The 21,663-nt window shown below is 38.0% G+C and overlaps 1 protein-coding gene across 3 annotated transcripts in view; it reads right to left on the bottom strand.

The window, feature by feature from the left end:
* LOC131041431 (uncharacterized) overlaps positions 1-20,621 on the bottom strand; it is a 65,172-nt gene extending 44,551 nt beyond the window's left edge. For all 3 annotated transcript variants that reach the window (XM_057974532.2, XM_057974533.2, XM_057974534.2), the window contains exons 1-3: positions 20,254-20,621; positions 3,057-3,141; positions 2,773-2,841 (exon numbers count right to left, since the gene is read on the bottom strand). In XM_057974532.2, the coding sequence (XP_057830515.2) occupies positions 2,773-2,841; positions 3,057-3,141; positions 20,254-20,305 (206 nt within the window). In that variant the 5' untranslated portion in view covers positions 20,306-20,621. The remainder of the gene's footprint in view (positions 1-2,772; positions 2,842-3,056; positions 3,142-20,253) is intronic.
* Between the last annotated feature and the right edge of the window lie 1,042 nt (positions 20,622-21,663).

Here is a 21,663-nt window from a genome sequence, read left to right as displayed (position 1 = left end):
ACTATTCCCTCAATTTCCAAAGCTCCTCAAGTGGCTAGCTTGTTTTTTAAAGAGATATATAGATTGCATGGTTTGCCTAACAATATTGTGAGTGACAAGGGTAGAAGATTTCTTAGAGGCTTTTTATAAGAACTATTTTAATTGACATGTATAGAGCTCACACCTAACACAAGCTAACACCCACAAACCAATGGACAAACAAACATCATGAACAAGTGGATAGAAGGTACCACATGTCAACAAGTATGTTTCCTTCCATGGTACTTTATGGATATGGCATCATGATGAAAAGATTTTTGGCAATCTCAAATTAGATACTCCACCTTGGATTCACAATCTACTTGGTAAATCCAAACATGAAACAATTGTATCCAAATTGTGTATTACAGAAATACTGTAATCGCACAAACTCTCTTCTCTGTCCATCTTTGTGGGGCAGACAACTACCAAATCTTACATGGTGCCTGAGCCAACAATTTTGAAAACACTTAAGAGAAGCCTCCACGCATTCAGATCATCCAAGTGGGCTCAATCTTTTATCTTCTGCGATAAAATACTTGTTTGCAAAAGGTTTGGCTTCTCATTAACACCCATACATCATTCTGTTGCACCAATAAATGTAACTACCTGCACAGCATATGGTGTTTGCTTCATAGCAATATTACCATGTTGTAACCAACTACAATACAGATCTATGGCAGATACATGGTCTCACCTCCTTTTGCTGGGCATCTCTCCTCACATTCAGCCTTCCAAACACCAACACCAAAATTTTCAATTAGTTCCTCTGCTATGCAACAAGTACACTGCCTGCCACATGTCCATTTTAATGCCATAGGACTGCAACTGTTTCAAGCTTTCTTTATTCTTCCCCTCCTGCAACTACATGTTCTCGTTATCAAATCATCTTTGTATGCCTGAATACATTTTACTGAACATATGTGTGTGGGTGTGTACAATTGAAAATGTCAAACTCCTCCTCAATATGCAGATCATCATTCACTAATTCCATCTATGCTTGTGGCGTCATGCATGAGTACTTCCTCATGGTCTCTATTATAGTTGGAATTTTTCCAATGGTTTACATATAAACGAGTTCTGTAAAAGCTTAGTTTAGCATTTGCCTAGCTATGTTGATTGTGTCTAGATCTAATGCATATTGTCAGCATCATCTCTTGCTAAGATAGTTACCCTGACACAACCTGATCATTGCATTTAAGTTAATGACAAACGGAGAAACAAATCCATCTTCAGAATGCCTTCTATTACTTTCTCAATGTCATAGGAAAGACATGGCATGTCACTTTATCCATTGTCCGAATCTCCATGGCAGACATCCAAGGATTTAAAGGCTGATTTTCCTACAAGTAACAATCTCCAGGTTGGTTTATCTTTTTGAACAAACCACATTTACCTACAATCTCCCTACCATAACTCTTTGTCAAGCAACTTGTTTTATAAAAGGATTTTGCTTGTAATGATGTGTTCGAATCAAATGCAATCCATTTAGCCTCAACCATGCAATTTCTGGTTACAGATTACATTATTCCCAATCATCACATACTGCATTGTGGAGTATAGCTTCTGAAGTGAAATCTCTTCATACAAATTCATACCGCCATGTCTGCATATTACTGATGTTTCCTCTTTGGCTAGGTTGACCAATCACGTCCATCTTTGAAGTTGTGAAGGCATCTGTACATATTCCACTAAAGCAGACATGTAGTAAAAAATATTCTGTACTGACAAACTTTAGACATAATTAACTTCCTGTTCACTATTCAACCATGATTGCTTCATCATAGATTCCGATAGGAGAAGTTGAAATCATGAATAATAATAATTCATTTCTCATTCTTTGCATTTCTTAATTTCCCTCTGGTATCAAAACACAACTAATGTGCCAACTACAAAATAATTTTTGAAGGATCCTGACATTTTAAGGGATAAGAAGTGACACCTTTTAGGCCCTTCTTAAGCCAAGGAATACCATCGATAAGCATACCTTGTTTATAATGAATGTGATTTTTCTTAACATTGTAGTGAATATTGTTAGAAAGCAATTTCAAACGTACTCACTGTTACATAATTGAAAATTGATACAACAAATAGTCGTGTTAACTATATGTGTACATTTGATTCAATTATTCTATGGATGTACGGTGGAATCTAGTACTGCATATATTCATCATTGAATAAGTTAGAACGCTAGGCTTGGGTAATCTATCAAGTGCAGCCTAATGTGTCAAGCACATATAGATCTCTACAAAAATAAAGAAGTAAGCATGCACATACCAATAGATCATATTGAAAAGGATAACTTCATAAAAGAAGAATAGAATTCGGTTACATGCCCCATTAAAGGCTCCCAAAGTGAGAAGCGTAATTAATAATCTCAGGCATGGAGATCTTCAAATCAGCAAAAACTATCAAGACTTCCCAGTAGGGACGACCCATTATAACCAACCCTCCCTAAGATATTCAGATTACTAAAATAGTTATTTAGTTGACTAAAGACTTTCCTGAATGTCACACTTAGGTTCACTGTCATCAAGCATACATCAAACTGTGAAATTATTTGCATCCTCTTCAAATATAAATATTGTTTCTGCAATGTGATAAATAGATACTTAGATATCCACACAAGAGACATGTAGGATGTATCAAGTTATCAACGATACTAAAATTACAATTGCATGGTGCACGCTACATAACTATCAACGTGATTTTAAAAAGGAAACTCAGTTGAAATTCATGATTAGGCTGACTCACGTTTGTTGTGGATCAATATGTGTAAAAGCAAATGCTGCACAGCGACCTGAGTATCTGTATCCAGCATGCCTGGAAGATTTCAGGCAAATGATTAGTTACTAAAACTACAAATTGTGTGTGTGTGTATCCAAAATTGAAAAGGCTTCCCCTTATTATTGACTATAGATTCAACTTTCAAGTATGGAAAAAAAAATCTACAACAAAGGAAAATTGGATGAAATACAAGCATCTAGATTCTGAACAATTGATTCCATAGAATACAAAATAAGAAGATTGAAACTTACGGAGCAACTACTCCTCGTACATCAGGTGATCTAAACTGGCCACAAGTTCTTAACCATGTGTCCAGCTCCTCTCCTAGCTTGTTTGCTGACACAACATATTTCAAATGACGATGAGTTCTTTATGAAAGATATTTTTATAAAGGAAATTTATGAAAAGAACATGGTACCTAAGACTTCTGATTCACTTTTCTTTAGTTACAGATCTAAGAATACTATAGTTAAAAAAAGTATTGCTGAACTCTTCACCATATAGAATGGTTAGCCAAGAAAAATGGTCTTGAAAGATCATTGAACATTCAGTAAAACATAATTAATCAAGCAGTTGCCCTAAGTATGGGTACCAATATACATTTGACTTTCCACTCATACAAGCAAAGAATAATTGGACCCGTAAAGCTTTAACATGGCCAGGACATTGCTCAAAAAGTAATCCATCACGTGATAGTCAAACTATGACTAAGTTTTCTAACCTGGAGTGATGATAAGTTAGATCCTTCGATCTAGCCAGGGCATACCTCATATGGCTCTCTTGAAGTGCCAGATTTCCCTATGCCTCCGACCAACCATTTTCTTTACTTTTTAGATAACTCATATATGGTTCAAGTTGCAAAAGTCATTCTGATATTATCCTCATACACCTCTATAACTTCTAAATTTTTACTAAACAGATCTGAACACTTCAGCAAATTCATCCTTTTGTCTTGTCAAAGAAAAAGACTCTTCCTACAGATGCTATTTTTACAATTACTGGGATGCACATCCAAAGAAGCTTTCAAAATAGTGTGAAAGTTATATGGACAACAAATCAGAGGATCCTGAATATTTGTTTTCTAACATGAGAATTCAACATTCAGATGGTTGTTTCAAATTGTCTTTGCACTAGAAGCTTGTGATCCGAATAAAGCACTTAAAGCATCCCATACTTGCTTCGAGGTATGCATCTAAGAGTCCAAGACCAATCAAAGTTGTTGCTCTTTGACCTTTTGTAGTCCATTTTTGTGATTCCATCAGCATCAGTTGGCTTTGTAGTTCCACCCATTACATCCCATAGATTCTTTTCAATAAGGATCAACTGTAACTTCACTTGTCATGTGTGGAAGTCTTTACCTTCAAACTTTTCAATAGTGAATGCATTACTTTTCTCAATTATTACTAAAAAAATTAATAATTGCTTCCTTGGTCAAGACAAACTATGAGGGTATCAGATACCACCGATAATGCACCCTTAATTTTGCACTAAACCCAATTTGCAAGCAAATATACCAAAAAAAGATATACAAAGAAAATAAAGTGGATGGCAAATTTTTTTGACTGAGGTCAGTCTCTCAAATCAAGATTGTGAAGTCTTCATGATTGGAGGTCAATTATACCATTGCTGCACCGAAAAGATTCTGAAATTATCCATCAGCTAGAGGATGTTCTCGTCCTCTATTAATGTCTGATTCCTATGGTTGATGCAAAACAAAGATCAAGAACTCAAAAAAGGAGTTCTCATCTTTGCAGCCATAAAGCAACTAACAATTCTTCACAAGCATAAATATTTGAAGGCAACCAAATGGGTATTCAAAAAGAAAAACATTTTATTTTTTCATAATCTCACAAATTTTATGCTAAAAGTTTTCTCACAGGCCACTTTTGAAAATAAATTTGAACTGGTAATCTCTTTCCTCCAAAATTCATAGAATCAAAGATCCAACATTCATCTACAGAAAAACAATCTCAGAATTTTTTTTAAATCAATAACCACATACGTTATTTCATGCCAAAATCTCCAGGAAACCTCTTTTTTTTGGACATTGGGAATGCCCAAAAAGCCTCACCTCTACAACTTCAACTCCTCATCCTTTTCTCCACATCCCCTTCTCCTGCAACCAGGCATTCTACTCTTCTTTTTCTTCATACCTTTTAAATAAATTACCCAACACCCAAAATAGGGCCGTGGGTTTCCTCCAAGAACACTTGCCAGCAATCTAGAAATTTAACTCCTCCAAAGATTCCAACAACTCCTCCTTTGTAACTCTTTAATTTGGCACCCAAGAATGAGGTACAGCTATTTATGGGGATTGGTTTTTCCAGAGCATTTAATTTGTATGAAATGTTCACAACCAGAGATTGGGAATTGGATTTTCAAGCTTACAATAATTGTTTAATGTGCATATTAATAATGCACTTTATAAATCAACAATATCATGATTTGAGAGCAATAAAAACAAAACACTAATGCATAGGCCCAACCCCTTAATTTATCCCCATTAATTGGATTTGGAACATTAAATTGCTCAACCAAATTAAAATTTTCTTTTGGGATTAAATTTCCTCTCGAGTGCTGAAGTTCAAGAATTAAAGACTTGCCTACAACAAACAAAATCAAATAAAACCAACAAAGCAAAATTAAATGAAACCATATTTTTGGGTGATGCAAGATTACCATACACCCCTAGATGCTCCAGCATCAAACACCCATGGTAAGTGGAAATGTTCCATGAGCTGAAACTCATGAACATTTGAGAATAGTGTACTTCCTCTTCAACCACCTCTCTTTCTTATCCACGTGTTCTTTCTTTTTCTTTAACTTGCTCTGAAAATTCCTATCTTCTTCTTTCTTATCTTTCTTCCTCTTATGAAATTGATCTTACTATAATATGAACCCCACCAAGTCTCATCTTCCCACTCTACTTCATCTTCTTCAAATTCTTCATAGAAATTGACATTAGCAAATTCATCAAAAATGTCAACTTCCTCTTTTGTACCTATTTGTCCTTTACACTCATCTTCTTGCATATCAACAAAATGGACCATACCTTGCTGAATTCAACTTGTACCACCTTATTGCTGCAATTAACATCTTCTTCTTTTCCACATACTATTGTCATTTCATCCACACAAAAATTAGCCTCAATATCGATATTGAAAAATTGAAAACCACCTCTGAAATTTCCCCTTTCCCTACTATTGCAACATCTCTATCTTCCACCTTAATGTCTTCAAAGAGGCCTGTATCAGCTGCAACCTCTTTTCTTTCAACATTTATCATCTCCCCTTCAAACAATCTTTCTAATCTTTGTATCTCCTCTTTCAACAAGAGATTGTCTTCTTCTTCATCGATTTCTCTATCAAATATCAGACTATCAAAGCCCATTGCAGCTTCATCCACAACTTCATCTACCTCTTTTGTATGTAAATCAGCATCAACATGATTAGAAAAATTAAATAATAGCCCATTGCAACTTCATCCACAACTTCATCTACCTCTTTATCTTCATTCCATTCATCTATCTCTGCTCTCTGTAACTCCTGGAAGACCACATTTAAGGGTCTTCTATCCACTAGTATTTTTGCAAGCTCTTCAATAGATTTAATCTTTCCTTGTTCTAACATTTCCACCTTGTTGATGTGTTTTTTAGGCACATGCAAACACAGAATAAAATACCCAAAAGTATCTTATCCTCTCTTGATCAAAGTCTCTCAAATGCTGAAGATTCGCACAAGGATCACTTGAGATAACTCCAAGGTTCTTCAATGTTAGGTCACGACATGTGGATAAGCACAGTTGGTCGTTGTGATTGTTGTTCCTCCAAGGGGCCTTACATTGTACACAAATGCTTGAATTGTTGGAACTTGATCGTCTAATGTTGTAATCTTATGATGCTTTTTACCCTAAACTAGCTTGAATTGAAAAAAGGGCAAAAGGGAAAGGGTTGAGGAATTCTATCCTAAGACTTAGAATGCAAGAAAAGGGTGAATGATTCGATGAAATCCTACTGGGCAAAGTCTCATCATCAAACCAAAAAATTTGACACAAGCTCACTACAATCTTTTAAGGTGCAATTCAAAGATGTTCAAATCATTATCATCAAACATTGATTACCATTCAAGTTAATGCATAAACAATGGACACATAAAAATTGAAGTTAAGCTCATATAATTTTAGTTGACCATGCAAGGCACACTTACAATCAGCAAGAGGCTAGTGGTATGGACTAAATGGATTCCACACAAATGTATTCAACAAATTCCCCCATTCAATCTAGTCAACGTGAAAGCAAATGAGAAGTAGAAACCATGTAGCTTGTTGAAAATTGAAATAACGCCTTTCATCATATCTTCAATGAAAAGCCTTAGCAACAATTTCTTCTTCTCCTAATCTATTCTAATTGCTTGCTATCTAACATCTATCAACTATTCACTATTTCTAAACTATCTATTAACGCTTCACAAATGAGAAGTATGAGCTTTATATAGAGAGCTCATTACAATGAGTGGCCAGGATTGTTTCAGATCAATGACCAAGATTTTACAATGAAACCCTAATTAGGGTTTGTTACAACAAACTTTATTCTAGCCAATGAAATAATTACAATGTTTTGACACGTAGCATCTATAGAATATTCGACCAATAGATAGTTGGGGTAGGTACATTGGAGTTTCTGTCCCCGTGAATGAGCTTGGTTCATTGAATCCAAACATGCTGATGTAGAATCCTCTTATTGGTGGGAATGGTGACTAGGATGCCACCTCAATTTGCACTTGTAGACTCTTGACAGATTAACATGAAGGAATGTTGAGCAATATCTCTTGATAGTCAACATTAGTCACTTTGCTCAATGTAGTGATGTTACAGTCGATTCATTCCTCCATCTTTGCATACTTATCCGGCCTTGAGATAGTTGTGTGATTTCTCCCTTTACACTCCTTTGACCTCTCCATGTCACCATGATAGAATGAAACCTTTGAAGGTATCCCGCTCCATTTGTTGTTATGCTTGCTTCATGCTTGCAGCTGTCGAGATGTTTGAAGATTTCCATCCTGACAATATCTGGAGTCTTCTTCCATGCTTTTGAAGTATTCTTGATTGTTGCTTTTAGTCCAAATCTTCATCCTTTTCATTAATTATCCCTGCAAAATAAACAAAAATGGTATTAAGCACACATAATATATAATCTTTACACACCCTCTTAATTTGGTATAATCTCTTATTTTATGTGTGTTGTGACCATTTCACACATCGCCCCATTTGAAATGGGGACCCCCTCTTTTTGCTCGTTTTTCGCTCGCTTTTCGCTTCGCTTTTAGGGTTTTGTTAGTCAGTCAGTTGTCTGGATTTAGGGTCAAGCCTTAGGGTTTTAATTGCCGTCTTTTCAGGCCAGAATCCAGTCAGTTTTGAGAGCTTTTTGAGCTTCCTTTTGTAGGATGCAAATTTTGAATGCAATGATTTCGCCAAAATGGTCTACTTTCAATTGAAATTTTGAGTGCAGAGCTTAAATTTGTCTAAGTGTTGATGATGAAATGTGAATTTTGTCCAATTGAGTAATTTTGACCAAATTTTGACTTTTTTTATTTTTGATCCCGGGCATGGGGAATGATTTGTTTTCGCCTTGTGAAGAGATTAAATGTGCAAAATCATGATATTTTGGCCTGTAGGAGCAAAATCGCTCCTGTCCCTCAGTGAAGGACCGGAGCTCGTTTTCAAATATCTTACCGTCCCTGCAGAGTCAAGATGAATTTCGAATTGCAAGTGATAAAGAATGGCGTGATCTTTCCGTTGAATATAAATTGAAGAATTTCACGAACACGGAAGTGCCTCCAGGAAGCAAAATCGCTCCTGTCCCTCAGGAAAGGACCAGAGCTACAAATCAAATATTGCTTTGTCCTTGCAGGATTTTGACGACTTAACAATTTGACGATGTCCAAGGAGATATGTTTTATCAAATGAATATAACTTGAAGTGCCGACATGAAGGAGAGTGGTCCAGAATGCCAAAATCGCTCCTGTCCCTCAGGAAGGGACCAGGGCGAAGTACACTGTAGCTCCCGTCCCTCTCCCAGGGACCAGAGCGATATTCTTCATAGGGCATGTTCTGGACGAAAATCAAGCAAGTTATAAGTTTGAAGGCAAGAAACAGGGTGAAATGAACTCATTGAAGATAAGTTGAAGATTACCAAATGTCAACAAAAGACCTAAATGCCTAAGTTCGCTCCTGTCCCTCTCCAAGGGACCAGAGCGATTTTTGTCTAAGACAAATTTCTTGCTAAGTTACAATCAAACCCAAGGCATGGATGAATGGAATGGAATGTTACGAATCCATTGAAGATAATTTTAGAGGTTAGCAATGTGATGTGGAGCCTACAAGAGCAAGATCGCTCCTGTCCCTCTCCAAGGGACCAGGGCGATATAATGGTTATATTGCCGTTCCTCCAAGTTCAGGACACTCCAAGGCGAAGAACAAGGTGGTGAGGACATTTTAAGACATCTCCATCAAGCACAAAGTTACAAAGGTCGCCAAGTTAAAGAATTTGCATCAAGACACCTAATTCGCTCCTGTCCCTCAGGAAGGGACCAGAGCGAAATTTGCATAAAGGCATAGATTTCGAAAGATTAACAAGCATCAAGTGATTAAGGTAGATCAAGGGATCACGTTTTACCCAATGAGGACAATTGCAAGTTGGAGAACGCAAGCATGAACCCAAAGACTTGAAGTTCGCTCCTGTCCCTCAGGAAGGGACCAGAGCGATGTTTATTATATTGGCCAAATCCCTCAAAAATCACGTAAGGTCAAGGTTTTGCAAGGTCGTATGAGGTCCAAGGCATGATTAGAAGGTGATATACAAAGACTTCAAACGTTAAAAGATCCTCAAATTGAACACAGAAGCTATATCGCTCCTGTCCCTCTCCAAGGGACCAGGGCGATTTGCTTGGGATTCTTCATTTTCCTTCAAGTTCATGCCAAGTCAGGGTTTTTCGGGACCACACAAGGTATAAGGTGTCTTTTGAAGATGATATGCAAGAGTTTTGAACGTCAAAGTGTTACCAATTTGTGCAAGGAACTCATATCGCTCCTGTCCTTTGGACAAGGACCAAGGCGATTTCATTAAAACACTCATGATCCTTTAAATGCATGTCAAGGCAAGTGCACGTGAGATCAAGGACGTCCTTCAAGAGGCAATGAACGAAGAATCAAGGTTGAAAGATCACACATTTTGGCTAGAGCTTCCAGATCGCTCCTGTCCCTCTCCAAGGGACAAGGGCGATAATCTTTCTAAAGTCTAAATGCCTTGTAAAAATCAAGTGGAACAAGCATGGAATGAACAAACAATGTTATTATTCGCCCTACAATGAAGATTAGAGATTAAAGATGCCAGGTCAAGGAGAAATTATGAGGATCGCTCATGTCCCTCTCCAAGGGACCAGGGCGATATTTGCCAAGACACATGTTATCCTTTAAAGATCACATCAAAATAAAGTTGCACAAGGTTTGAAACGTCTTCTAAAAGGTGATGAAGGAGGAGTTGATATCAAAAATGGAGAATTTCAAGTGAAAACATTAAGATCGCTCCTGTCCCTCTCCAAGGGACCAGGGCGATAATGGTCCAAAGGCATTTGTTCACACAAGCAAGTCAATCAAACTCGAAGGATCCAGCGAACATGCCAAATTCAACGTAAGGATGGAGACTTTGGACGTTGAAATTGCAAGAATCAAGACCCAGTTGATGGATCGCTCCTGTCCCTCAGTCAGGGACCAGGGCGATGAGGTTTGTTTATTTCATTTTCAAATTTTGGCGCTAAACGTACATTTTTGGATTTATTTTGAATGCTAAAATCGATAATTTTGAAAATTTAATTAAAAATTGGCATTTAAATATTGCACTTGATATTAATTAATTATTTTTTGCCTTGTAAAAAATCGAAGTTTATTAATTAAAAATGATGGCAAATTAATTAATTATTATAGAGCGCTTGGTATTTTATTGTTTTATGAGGGTCGGCCTTGTTATTTATTTAAAAATCGTTTAAAATTGCCTTAGTTTTTACCAAGTCGGCCTTGGGGTGAATAAGAGGTAAGCGCTATAAAGGGGAGGTGAAAATCATTATTTTCACATTATCATTTTCATCTCATATGCGATCAAAGGAAGAAGTGCGAATTGATATCCAAGGTGGAGCGAATTTCATTCCAAGCAAGGTGGTGCGAACTTGAGGTTTCCATTTGTGCGAACTTGTCAAATCCATTGGAGATCACGTCAAAAACTTGAAGGGTGGCGAACTTGATAAGAGGAACGTTGCTTTGAAGATCACATCGAGGACATATCAAAAGGTGGTGAAATTGATATTTTAAAGGAGAGATTGCGTTGAAGACTATTTATACGTCAATTTTTCCTAGGCGATTTTGTTCTTTTTGCATTCTAGAGTTAGCTCTCTATTGAGGTATGGCGATATTTGCTTTATTGTTTTATTTGTTGATCATCATAACTTAAATTTTGATTTTTGAATTTTGAATTCCTAGCTCAATCGTTATTTTTAGGAAATGATAACTCTAAAGACTTATCATGATGTTTCCTAAAATTTACTCTCTAATCTATGTTATTCATTGCAAAATCTAGTCTCTCATTATGAAATGTTGTGTAGGTATGGCAACCCCGAAGGCGGGAGCATCCACCAGTCGTTCAGCTCTCATGAAAGAAGATCAAAAGACCAAAGAAGTGGAGACCAAGATCGTGTCGAAATGGAGCAACATTGGAGATACAAACTTAGGCAACTTCAGCACGAAGAAATTTCGAGAGGTCCCTTACATTGGCAAGCCATCACCTGTCGCCCGGAGAATAATCGAGAGTGGCATCATTAAGGCGGCCGGCTTTCCTCCAGCTGTTCAGTGCCATGAGTTGATGATCGAGTGTGCTCGTCACTATGATCCACAGTCCAGAACGATCGTATCCAATGAGGGAAACACTTTGGCGTACCTTTCAGAGGAAGCTATAAGTGAAGCTTTCCATCTTCCAGAGCACAGGGACATGATATACAAGAGCATAGAAGGAGCCAGATCAATGTACGAAGATGATCCAGATGCTTGTCTAAGCATAATCAATAAGAACTGGTTACTTAAGAGCCGTCCCCGTCTGAGCAAGGTCCCGAACACACCGCACAGGATTGATTTCCAGGAGGAGTACAGAGATTTGATTACCATGCTCAACCGAGTTACAGGAGCCCCTCATGCCTTCTATTTTGAGAACTGGATGTTTTACTTCATCCAGGTGATTGTTCAAGGGAAGGGTACGATACATTGGGCTAGGATGATTAGCCATTGCTTGGACGTACAGTTGAGGAGACTCAAGGCTACTAAGTCCTTCCACATGAGTTCATATGTCATCTATGCCTTGATCAAGAGTGTTGAGTACACAGGACTACCTCACAGAGGAGTGATTGGAAGAGGACCCAGCGAGGTCAGAGCTTGTGATTCCTATGCCTACTTGCATCATCCGCCAGGGAGCAACTATAAGTTAGTTAATGATACCTTCACGATGAACATCACAAGGACGTTGCAAGGTGGGATTCACAACAGATTATCTCAGGATGCCCAGGAATTCATAAAGAGGTACGGTGCTTGGTTCATTCAGTTTCCCAAGTTCACTTATATTAGAGTGCATGGATGTCCTTTACCTCCATACATGTTGCCGAGATATCCGACAGACAGAATTGTGTTACTTGAAGTAACAAGATAGTTGGCAGCATATGTGAAGGCATTCAGACACAGACATCAGAATGGAGTTCCAGTACCTATCATTTTGGGTAACTCAGTTGAGGTATGTCCTAATGCTTTAGCCATGGATGACGCAGAGAAGGAGTTAGCTTTGTATTCTTTTCCATCTTTTGCTTTGAGAGAAAGCTTTGATCCACATGGACATTTAGAGGAGACAGTCGGCAGAAGGTTTAGGCATGAGTACCAAATAGAAGATTTTATGATGAATCTCTTAGATGATCTTGAAGTGAAACGGAAAATGCATTCTAGATTGCCTTTGGATTTCATCAGGAAATGCAGGATTTACAGAGTGGCCGACCAAGCTCAGGACAGTGGCAGACATATCCAGTCCTCCTATGATCGAGAAAGCAAAACAATAAGGTTAGATTGGAATGAGCCCGAGGTCGTGGATTTAGATACCTTGATGGCACCAGTCTTGTCTTGTACTCGCAGATGGGTTGACATACAACATCAGAAGTTGAGAGAACAAGGCATAGCTATGACTTTCATTTTGGAAGAGAAACCAGCCGAAGGTGGAGCTAGTGTGAGTGAAGGCAATCCTAATCCTAGAAATTCAGGTGAAGGTAACCTTCGATGTGCCAGTGAGGGCAATCTCCATCCACGAGGTTCGAAGAGAAAAGAAAGGTCGGAAAAGAAAGAGTCTTCCAAGAGGAAACAAGAGGCTAACAGAGATCGATCATCAGGTACTTCTTCTAGACCAGAGAAGAGGACACTTCAAGTGGAAGAATCCATGGAATCGATGGTACAGAATGACAGGCAGGAAGAGGGACAGGCACAGCATGGTTCACCAGATGGATCTCTCCAAGATTATGAGTTAGATGAAGATAAAGAAGATAATGAAATGACATCTCCTCCCAGACAAGAAGAAATAGTGCATAAAGAGATTCAAGTTCAAGAAACAAGATCAGCCATCCCAGATTGGTTGAAGGAAAGATTAACCAAGGTGATCGTAGTAGAGGACGAGGACAATGCAATTGATTTAGAGAGCCTTGTTGGACGTTCACACGAAGTAACAGAAAAGAGGAAGGCTACCAAGATGTCCAAGATGATTCGAGATGAGACTGGATCCAGGAAATTGCAGATAGCTACACCGGCAGTAGACAAATATGAGGGTGAGATCCTAGCAGAGGAATATGATATACAGACATTTGAGCTAGGACCATCTACAGCAGAGCAGACTTTAGATGATGCCACCGATTCATTTGAGGCATTGAAAGACAAGCTTAGAGAAGAAATGGAGAAGAACAGAAAGCTTGAGAGAGAGGTCGGTGCATGGAGGATATATTTCAGTCACATCAATGAACCTTTGGGACGTCAGGATCCAGCTAGATCACCAGTGCAAGCACTTCCACTTCAATCAATCAATGAAGCAAAAAGATTCAGGAACATGGTCCAACGTACAAGTAATTGGATGGATAGATCTCATACAGTGGCCATAGAATTTGTAACAAGGATGATGAAGATTATTCATCAAGCTATCCAAGTTCTTGAGATAATCCACAATTTGATGATAACAGTAGCTGCATTTGCCCATACCAAAGATGTCATCATTCTCGTCTTGAAGGTAATTAGACACACATCAAGGAAAGTTTTAGCGCAAGAGAAGATCTTGGATGGGGAATCTCACAGTTTGTTTCAGTGGTCAACCTTGCTCCATATGAAGAGTGTTTTCTTCGAGGACATCAGTGTTAGATGTGGCCAAGTTGAGGAGTTGATCAATCCGATCCAAGACAGAGTATTTGAGGTACTTCGTACCATTCTTGGCAGAAGGATCGAGGTCGAGACAGATGTGGATATGCAGGAATTAGAGGATAGAATCAAGGTCATCTTTTGCAAGGACGCAAATGTTACAGATGAGCAATATGATCAAATGTTTGCCACTATGCTCCTGATTGAAAGAACAAAGGAACTTGAATCTACTTGGGACGCAGCTCTTCTAGATGCATTCGATCAGGTCATCCACTTGGAAGAGAGTATGAAGAATCTTCCCGAGATTCCAATTGCAGAAATCGAAGGAATCGTGACAAGATTCATTGCATATGCAAAAAAAGAACATTGGAAAGGGAATAAGGTTCTAGATGAAAGGTTGTTATAGATGACATGGCATCTTATTTGTCATTGGTTTATGTCTCCTAGGTTTTTGTGCCAAATTTAATATTTGGCTATGTATTTAATATTGTTCAGTAAAAAGGAGGCCATTTGTAACAAACCCTAATTAGGGTTTAGGTGTCATGATCTTGACCGTTGATCTACTTTCGATCTAGACCTTTCATTGTAATTGGGGATGCTATTTATACCCCCATTTTTCATTTCATTTAGTAATAGTCAATAGTCGATAGTTGATGTAAGAGAGAATAGAGATTAGAGAAATTAGAGCTAGAAGCAATTTTATTTTGTAGCAAGATTGAGTTTTGAAGAGAGGAATTCAAGCAATTGTTGTACATGATGACTTGGAAATCAATAAAATATTGAAGTTATGGTGTTTTGTTGCAACTTTCTTGGTTATCTTCATGGTTGTTTAATCTACTTGAATCATGCTCAATCAAAGTAGTGTGTTAATTTGAAGGACATTGTGTGAGACTTGATCTTTGGTAGGATTCGTAATCCAAACCACTAGCTTCTTGCTGATTGTAGGAACGCCTTGCGTGGTCGACTGAAGAATACTTTGAGTCCCTTAATCTTCAATCATTATTGTATCTTGGATATGTACCTTCGTGGTAGTGTCTTTGATCTTTGATGCATTGAATATCATTTTGTTACCTTAGAAGATCGCACTAATTTCAATTGAGTTGTTATCTTATGGCAAAATTGAAGTTGGTTGAATCTTGCCAAGTCTTGTCTACAGGAAGTCATTCTTAGGGTTAGATTAGATTAGACCTCTTTCAAACCCTACTCTTTTGTTATTTTTGAATAGTTTCTTTAGTTTAGTAAAATCTTGAACTTTCAGAATATGTAAGGCCCCTTGAAGGAAACAGCAAATCACATCATACCGCTGGAAGCTTGTCCACACGTAGAGACCCTACTAACAGAACCTTGGAGTCTTCCTAACTGATCCTTTATGCGAATCTTCAGCAGTTAGAGACTATTTTCTCAAGAGAGGATAAGATACCTATTGGTATTTTATTCTGTGTATGATGGTGTATAAAATACACGTCAACAATGTGTTGTAGGTCTGATAGGTGCATTTTTAGGGGAGGTTGCTCCTATTGAGGAGCAATGGAAGTTCGCTCCTCCTATGAGCAAATCTGCTCCCTTTCGCTGTAGTTATGATTGAATTCTCTGCTCTTAAGATCAAAATTCGTTGTCCGTTTGGTCAAATTTGCTGCTAATGCTAATTAGATTTGCTACTCTACTCTTGGATTCGCTATTAGAGAAGTGAATTGCTTTGAAATGGTGATCAAATAAACACTTTGAATGCCCCTTTATAGGCACTTAAGGGAAAGGATGTGTCTTTTGAGGTAAAGCCGACCTGATTTTAAGCAAATAGAATTAGAATTGTTTCTTCAAGGTGGCCGACTTATTACTTATCTCATACATTTTCCTTTTGAATTCAATTTTAGGCACCAAATGTGTTTCTATTGCATTGCTAGGCATGGTAATTGAGCAATACGCTCCTAAAGGGGAGCAAAGGAACTGATTTTCGCTCCTACAAGGGACCAATGGAAGAGAAATTCGCTCTTAAACAAGAGCAAAGGAAATTCGCTCCTAGACATAGGCAAAGGAAGTTTTCCAATACTTTAACCAAATTTGGCATAGGCAATTTACCTCTCAATAAAGTGCACTCAGCTTCCTTAGATGGCAAAGGAAGAAATTTGCTCCTGTGGATGAGCAATGGAAGTAATTTTCGCTCCTCCAAGGGAACAAAGGAAGTGCATTTAAATCCCCATCTCCAGCATCTCTTTATCAAAATGTCCATCAATCTGATCCCTTTACTTGCTCATGTCATATCAATATGCAAGGTGAAATATAGGAAATGCTCAAGGTTTGTTCTCCATTCATTAACTCACCTTTTAGGATGCAATGGAGGGAAGTTCGCACCTAAGGAGGAGCAAAGGAAGTAAAATTCGCTCCTATCAAGGAGAAAAGGAAATTCAGCTCGCTTCAAATCATGAGCAATGTAAGTCACATCAATCTCAGCCCACTTAACTAAATTTCATCAATTTACTCTCTTATGTCTTAAATTTATCACCTTTCTTATATGAAATGCTTCAATGATCATTAAAAATGCCTAGGAGGGAATTTTGCTCTCATGAAAGAGCAAAGGAAGGTGAGTTCACTCCTAAGAAGGAGCAATGGAAGCACATTTCACTCCTAAAGGGGAGCAAAGGAAGTACATTTTGCTCCTAAAGGAGAGTAAAGGAAGTCATTGCAATTTAGACACTTAGCTCAGTTTTCATCCACTTACTCTCCATTCATCAACTCATATGCATCAAATTACCTTCATGTGAGGCCTTAGAAGCAAATTCGCTCTCATGAAAGAGCAAAGGAAGAGTAATTCGCTCCAAATGAGGAGCAATGGAAGTGTTTTCGCTCCAAGACTTGGGCAATGGAAGTGACCTCAAATTAGCCCCTCTAGCTTGGTTTCATCAACTCATGTCTTAGGTTTTTAGTTTCCATGCACAAAAGTCATCAAATTACCCTCAATGAATGCCTTGGAGATGACTTCGCTCCTATGAATGAGCAAAGGAAGAGCAATTCGCTCCTAAAGGGGAGCAATGGAAGTCAATTTCGCTCCTGGAGGGGAGCAAAGGAAGTCACTCCAAATTTGCCATCTCCATTCTTTCCTTTGTCAAAACCATGATGCATTTACCTCTTTCAATGATGTTAAAGGCACTAGACTTGTTCATCACTCTCAAATATGCAAAGGAAGTCCAATTCGCTCCTAGGAAGGAGAAAAGGAAGTGAAAATTGCTCCTGAGAGGGAGCAAAGGAAGTCAATTTCGCTCCTAAGAGGGAGCAAAGGAAATGACCTTGTACTTAGCCAAATTTTAGGTAGCTGATTGAGGATTGACTTCATTGCTCAAACGAAGACATCCTATGATGACTAGATGGAGTTCATATGTCTTAGAAGGCTTGGAGAGGAAATTCGCTCCCGAGAAGGAGCAAAGGAAGCAAAATTCGCTCCAAGAATGGGGCAAAGGAAGAGGATTTCGCTCCTAAGAAGGAGCAATGGAAATTTTCATACACACAGTCAAATTTTGCCCCTGCAACCTCCCAATGAAGTATGATCAGATCACCCGGATGACGAAGGAAACACTTGCATAGTTGACTAAACTTAATCTAAGGGACTCCTCCATTCATTCACTTGTTTGTGCCATGCTAATGCAAGGTCAGCATTTTAGGAAGTTCGCTCCTCCAAAAGAGCAATGTAAATTCATCAACCTTAATCTCATCTTCCTCGTGCTACCTACCTCTTGATAAAGTGCAACCACTCCACTTTGATGACCAAGGAAGAAATTCGCTCTAAAACCAAGGCAAAGGAAGTTCGCTCCAAAACTTAGGCAATGGAAATTTTCCCATACTTAGACAAATTTTGCCCTATGTGACCTACCTCTCAGCAGAGTGCAATTAACCCTCGACTTGACTCCTCATCTCATATTGCTTCATTTCACATCTCACGGGAAGGTTAAAGGAAGGCAGTCAATGCCAAGGAAGGGCAAAGGAAGTTACTGATAATGCCTTAGTTATTCATTCCTAGCAAAAGACGAGTCATCCATTCCAAAAGCCTTGATAACTGGCTGTCTTCACTCTTGACTTGATTAACTTCTGGCGACCTGACCAACTATACCTCTTCAATACAAAGGTTAATGGCGAAGGACTCTACCACTATGCTAAAAGGCAGGAAAAAATTGGGGGTCCCCATTTGCAATGGGGCTATGTGTGAAAACGTCACAACACACCCCTTGGCTAATTCTTAATGACTTTTCTCTTTGAAAATGGCTCTTGCACACAAGGTGAGTATTATCCTCACCATTCTATTTCACCTTTTCATAACTCTTCAACACCTTTGCTGTAGGTTTCTTTTTCCTTGCTTGCTTATTGTTGCATAACTCACATTCCTCCAACAGGCACCATAACTCTTCCAATTCAATCTCTAAGTTTAAATGGTCCTCCTTTTAAATGCCACCATAATGGTAATAGCTTAGTTTTAAAGGAAGATATGTCAAGGTCCCTTGATCCTAAGCAGCAAAAAGAGTCTAAGGAGAAGCATTCTGGACCATTTCCTGCTTTGATGCAGCTTCTTTTCAGCAGCTCGATCACCAGGTAAATCACCACCATTAACCACGAATCAGCAGCAGCAGGTCTGATCTCAAAACATAAGGTGCAGACAAGACCCAATCACCACAGATGAATGCTTCCACACCAACTTTTCTTCCATGTGTATCTCTCTTGATCGTGGCTGGCCACACAGCCCAAAAAAAATAGGTATAGGTATGATTCACTCTGAAGGAATGCAGTATAGAAAACTTTTCATGAACAAGGAGCAGTCACCACATTTGGCTGCGCAAGGGTGGAGACACTCCAGCTCCAATAGCATAATGAAATTCAAAATAATGTGATCCTATTATTTTGTTCAATAATACATAACACTATATTATAGGACTAACATAAGAGAGTTTCTATAACTACTGTTTTACATAGACAAGTTGTCCTAACAATTCATAATACATAAACACACTAAAACCAATAATATTATATTATCTGATAAATATGATATAACACACACCCTAATGATGTAATATTCCTTACAGACATAACTGTTAAACAAGAAATAATATTTTCAAAATGACTGTGTTGCTCACATTCGAACAAGTTTTCCAACATATCTGAAAATCCCCAAGTTAAAATATAAATTTTAAATGTCATTCACTGTAAGACTTTTGCAATAAAGTTAAAAATAAAAAATATTAATAAAAAAAGTTTAGTGGAATAATCCACTTTTATTGAAAAAAAAAAAGAAGAATTTTGCAATAAAGAGGAGAAAACTCGGGTGGAATTTTTTATATTCCTCTAAATGTTCCAACGAAAACCAAAATTCTCAACTCCAATATAGAAAATAAATTCTGGCAAATTCCCCTAGCTTGGATGCCACCATTCATGATTATCTGTTTCGTCAAATTCCCCCAAGCCTTAGATCTGGCCTCCTCAGTTGACGCATACCTACGTCTATATCTTTGCATCTATCTAAGCCAGAGATGGGCCCTGGCATCTTTGGCTAATAGGATTAAACCGACTGTGATAATAAAAATTTGTTTTCACGGAATGGAATTGGGCAGACACTATTTATTGTCAATCATCACCGAGGAGATATTATGTAAAAAAACAAAGCGTTTTTTGGACCATTGCAAGAAACAATTAATTCAGCAGTACGCGGAAAAGGTAAATGCAACAGTGAATACAGCATCACAGCTATCTAAAAGTAGCGCAATGCTTGCCAATTTGTATGCATGAAACTTTAAAAGAGAGCTGCTCTGTCCGACTCAGTGAGAATTGCACGAATTAGTGATTACAGTATTAGATTCCACCTGAACCAATACCCGTTTCACGCACACATTGGCCATATTCAATTACAAAACAATGAAAAAACATAAAATTTTAAAATTTAATGCAGGTTTTCGCATGACTACTGTTTTGAACTGCTTGAATGGGGGTAAAGAGATTTGGTACCATTGGCTGTATACCATGTTCCTGCATGACTGGCTCTCCTTACTATATCCATCCCCAATTCTGATCACTGCCAAAATATAATATACTATTTAAAATATTGATGCTCCTAAGAGATGTGGTTCAACAACAGGTGTTTACACGTTGAATAAATTTGGAGGCCCACTGGTAACTCTCAATAAATTTGGCAACCAGAAATGGCAGACTGCAGTAACTATTCAATCATCACCATTAAAAAAAAGGTTCATTTCAATATTAAAAGCGTTTGCGTGTATTTCTGAAACGCATTGAAACGCATTGGCCAGATACCGAAAGAGGAAAGAATGTGAGATTGTTTTTATTCATGGAGGAGGAGGAAGAAATTATTTTAACGTTCATGAGATTAAATATAGTCTATGGGACAAAACTGTCATGGTATTGGATTAAGTACTGATTGCCTTAAGCAGGTCCATATTATTCAGTTGTAAGAATTCTTTCTGAAACAAAATAAATAAATTATTTTTCTTTGTTATTATTGAATATGGGGAACAAGGGTGAAAGTATTTTTGAAAAGGGTTGGAGTATTTTTTAATTGATCTTTCTTTTTAATTGGTATGTGATGAAGTAATTTGTATTTACACATGTATATTTTATGTTTTCTTATAAAAGGGTTCAATGAATGAATGAAGGAATTTTACTACGTTTATTAGATCTAGCGGTCTAAGGGACCAAGAACCAAAATTAACCTATTTTCAAGTTCATTTTCATCTTGGTTCTTTTATTATGAATCTTGAGTAAGAAACTCGTTGTTTTGTGAAGCCTTGTCTTTTCAAAAAGCTCATTTGAACTGTCCACCTTTAACTCATTCTCAAATTGACTGCGAATATCCTCATAAGTTGTACACTCCTTGATGAAATGCCATTCTCCACCGCCCTCTTACTGTAGAAAATGCATGTCCTTTCTTATTGTTATATGGAGCCTAATTAAACTCGGAGTTTAATTTGTCTCACTTCTATCTGCGTAGTTTCCCCCCAAATTATTTAATGGGGGTTTGGGAGCAGCGCCCCTTGCGGGGTCCAGGGGCAACACCCTTGGCGCGCTCCCTGTTGGGATACAAGGTGGGGTCGAGGGGTAGCTCCCCGTGAGCCCAAAAGACTTTTATTATTTTATAAAGGCATCGGGTATTATTTTTCTATTCCCTGACATTTTGTAACCGACATAAGTCTTGATAAAACGGCTAAGGGTTAGGGTTTTCGGTAGAGAATTTTGTAGTATTTTGCAGTGGTATTGAGTTGTAAGGGATTTTTGATTGTAATCGGTTCGATTTACTAGATAATAATATTGGACTCTCTATTTGGTGGACATAGCCCGAGTTTGGGTGAACCACGTTAAAATTGTCTCCTCTCTATTATTATTTATGTGTTTTTCATTCCT

Source organism: Cryptomeria japonica, chromosome 11 (genome assembly GCF_030272615.1).
Source record: "Cryptomeria japonica chromosome 11, Sugi_1.0, whole genome shotgun sequence".
NCBI classification, from domain to species: Eukaryota; Viridiplantae; Streptophyta; class Pinopsida; order Cupressales; family Cupressaceae; genus Cryptomeria; species Cryptomeria japonica.
Note: the sequence above shows the minus strand (reverse complement) of the source record. Positions and strands in the feature narration are given on the sequence as shown.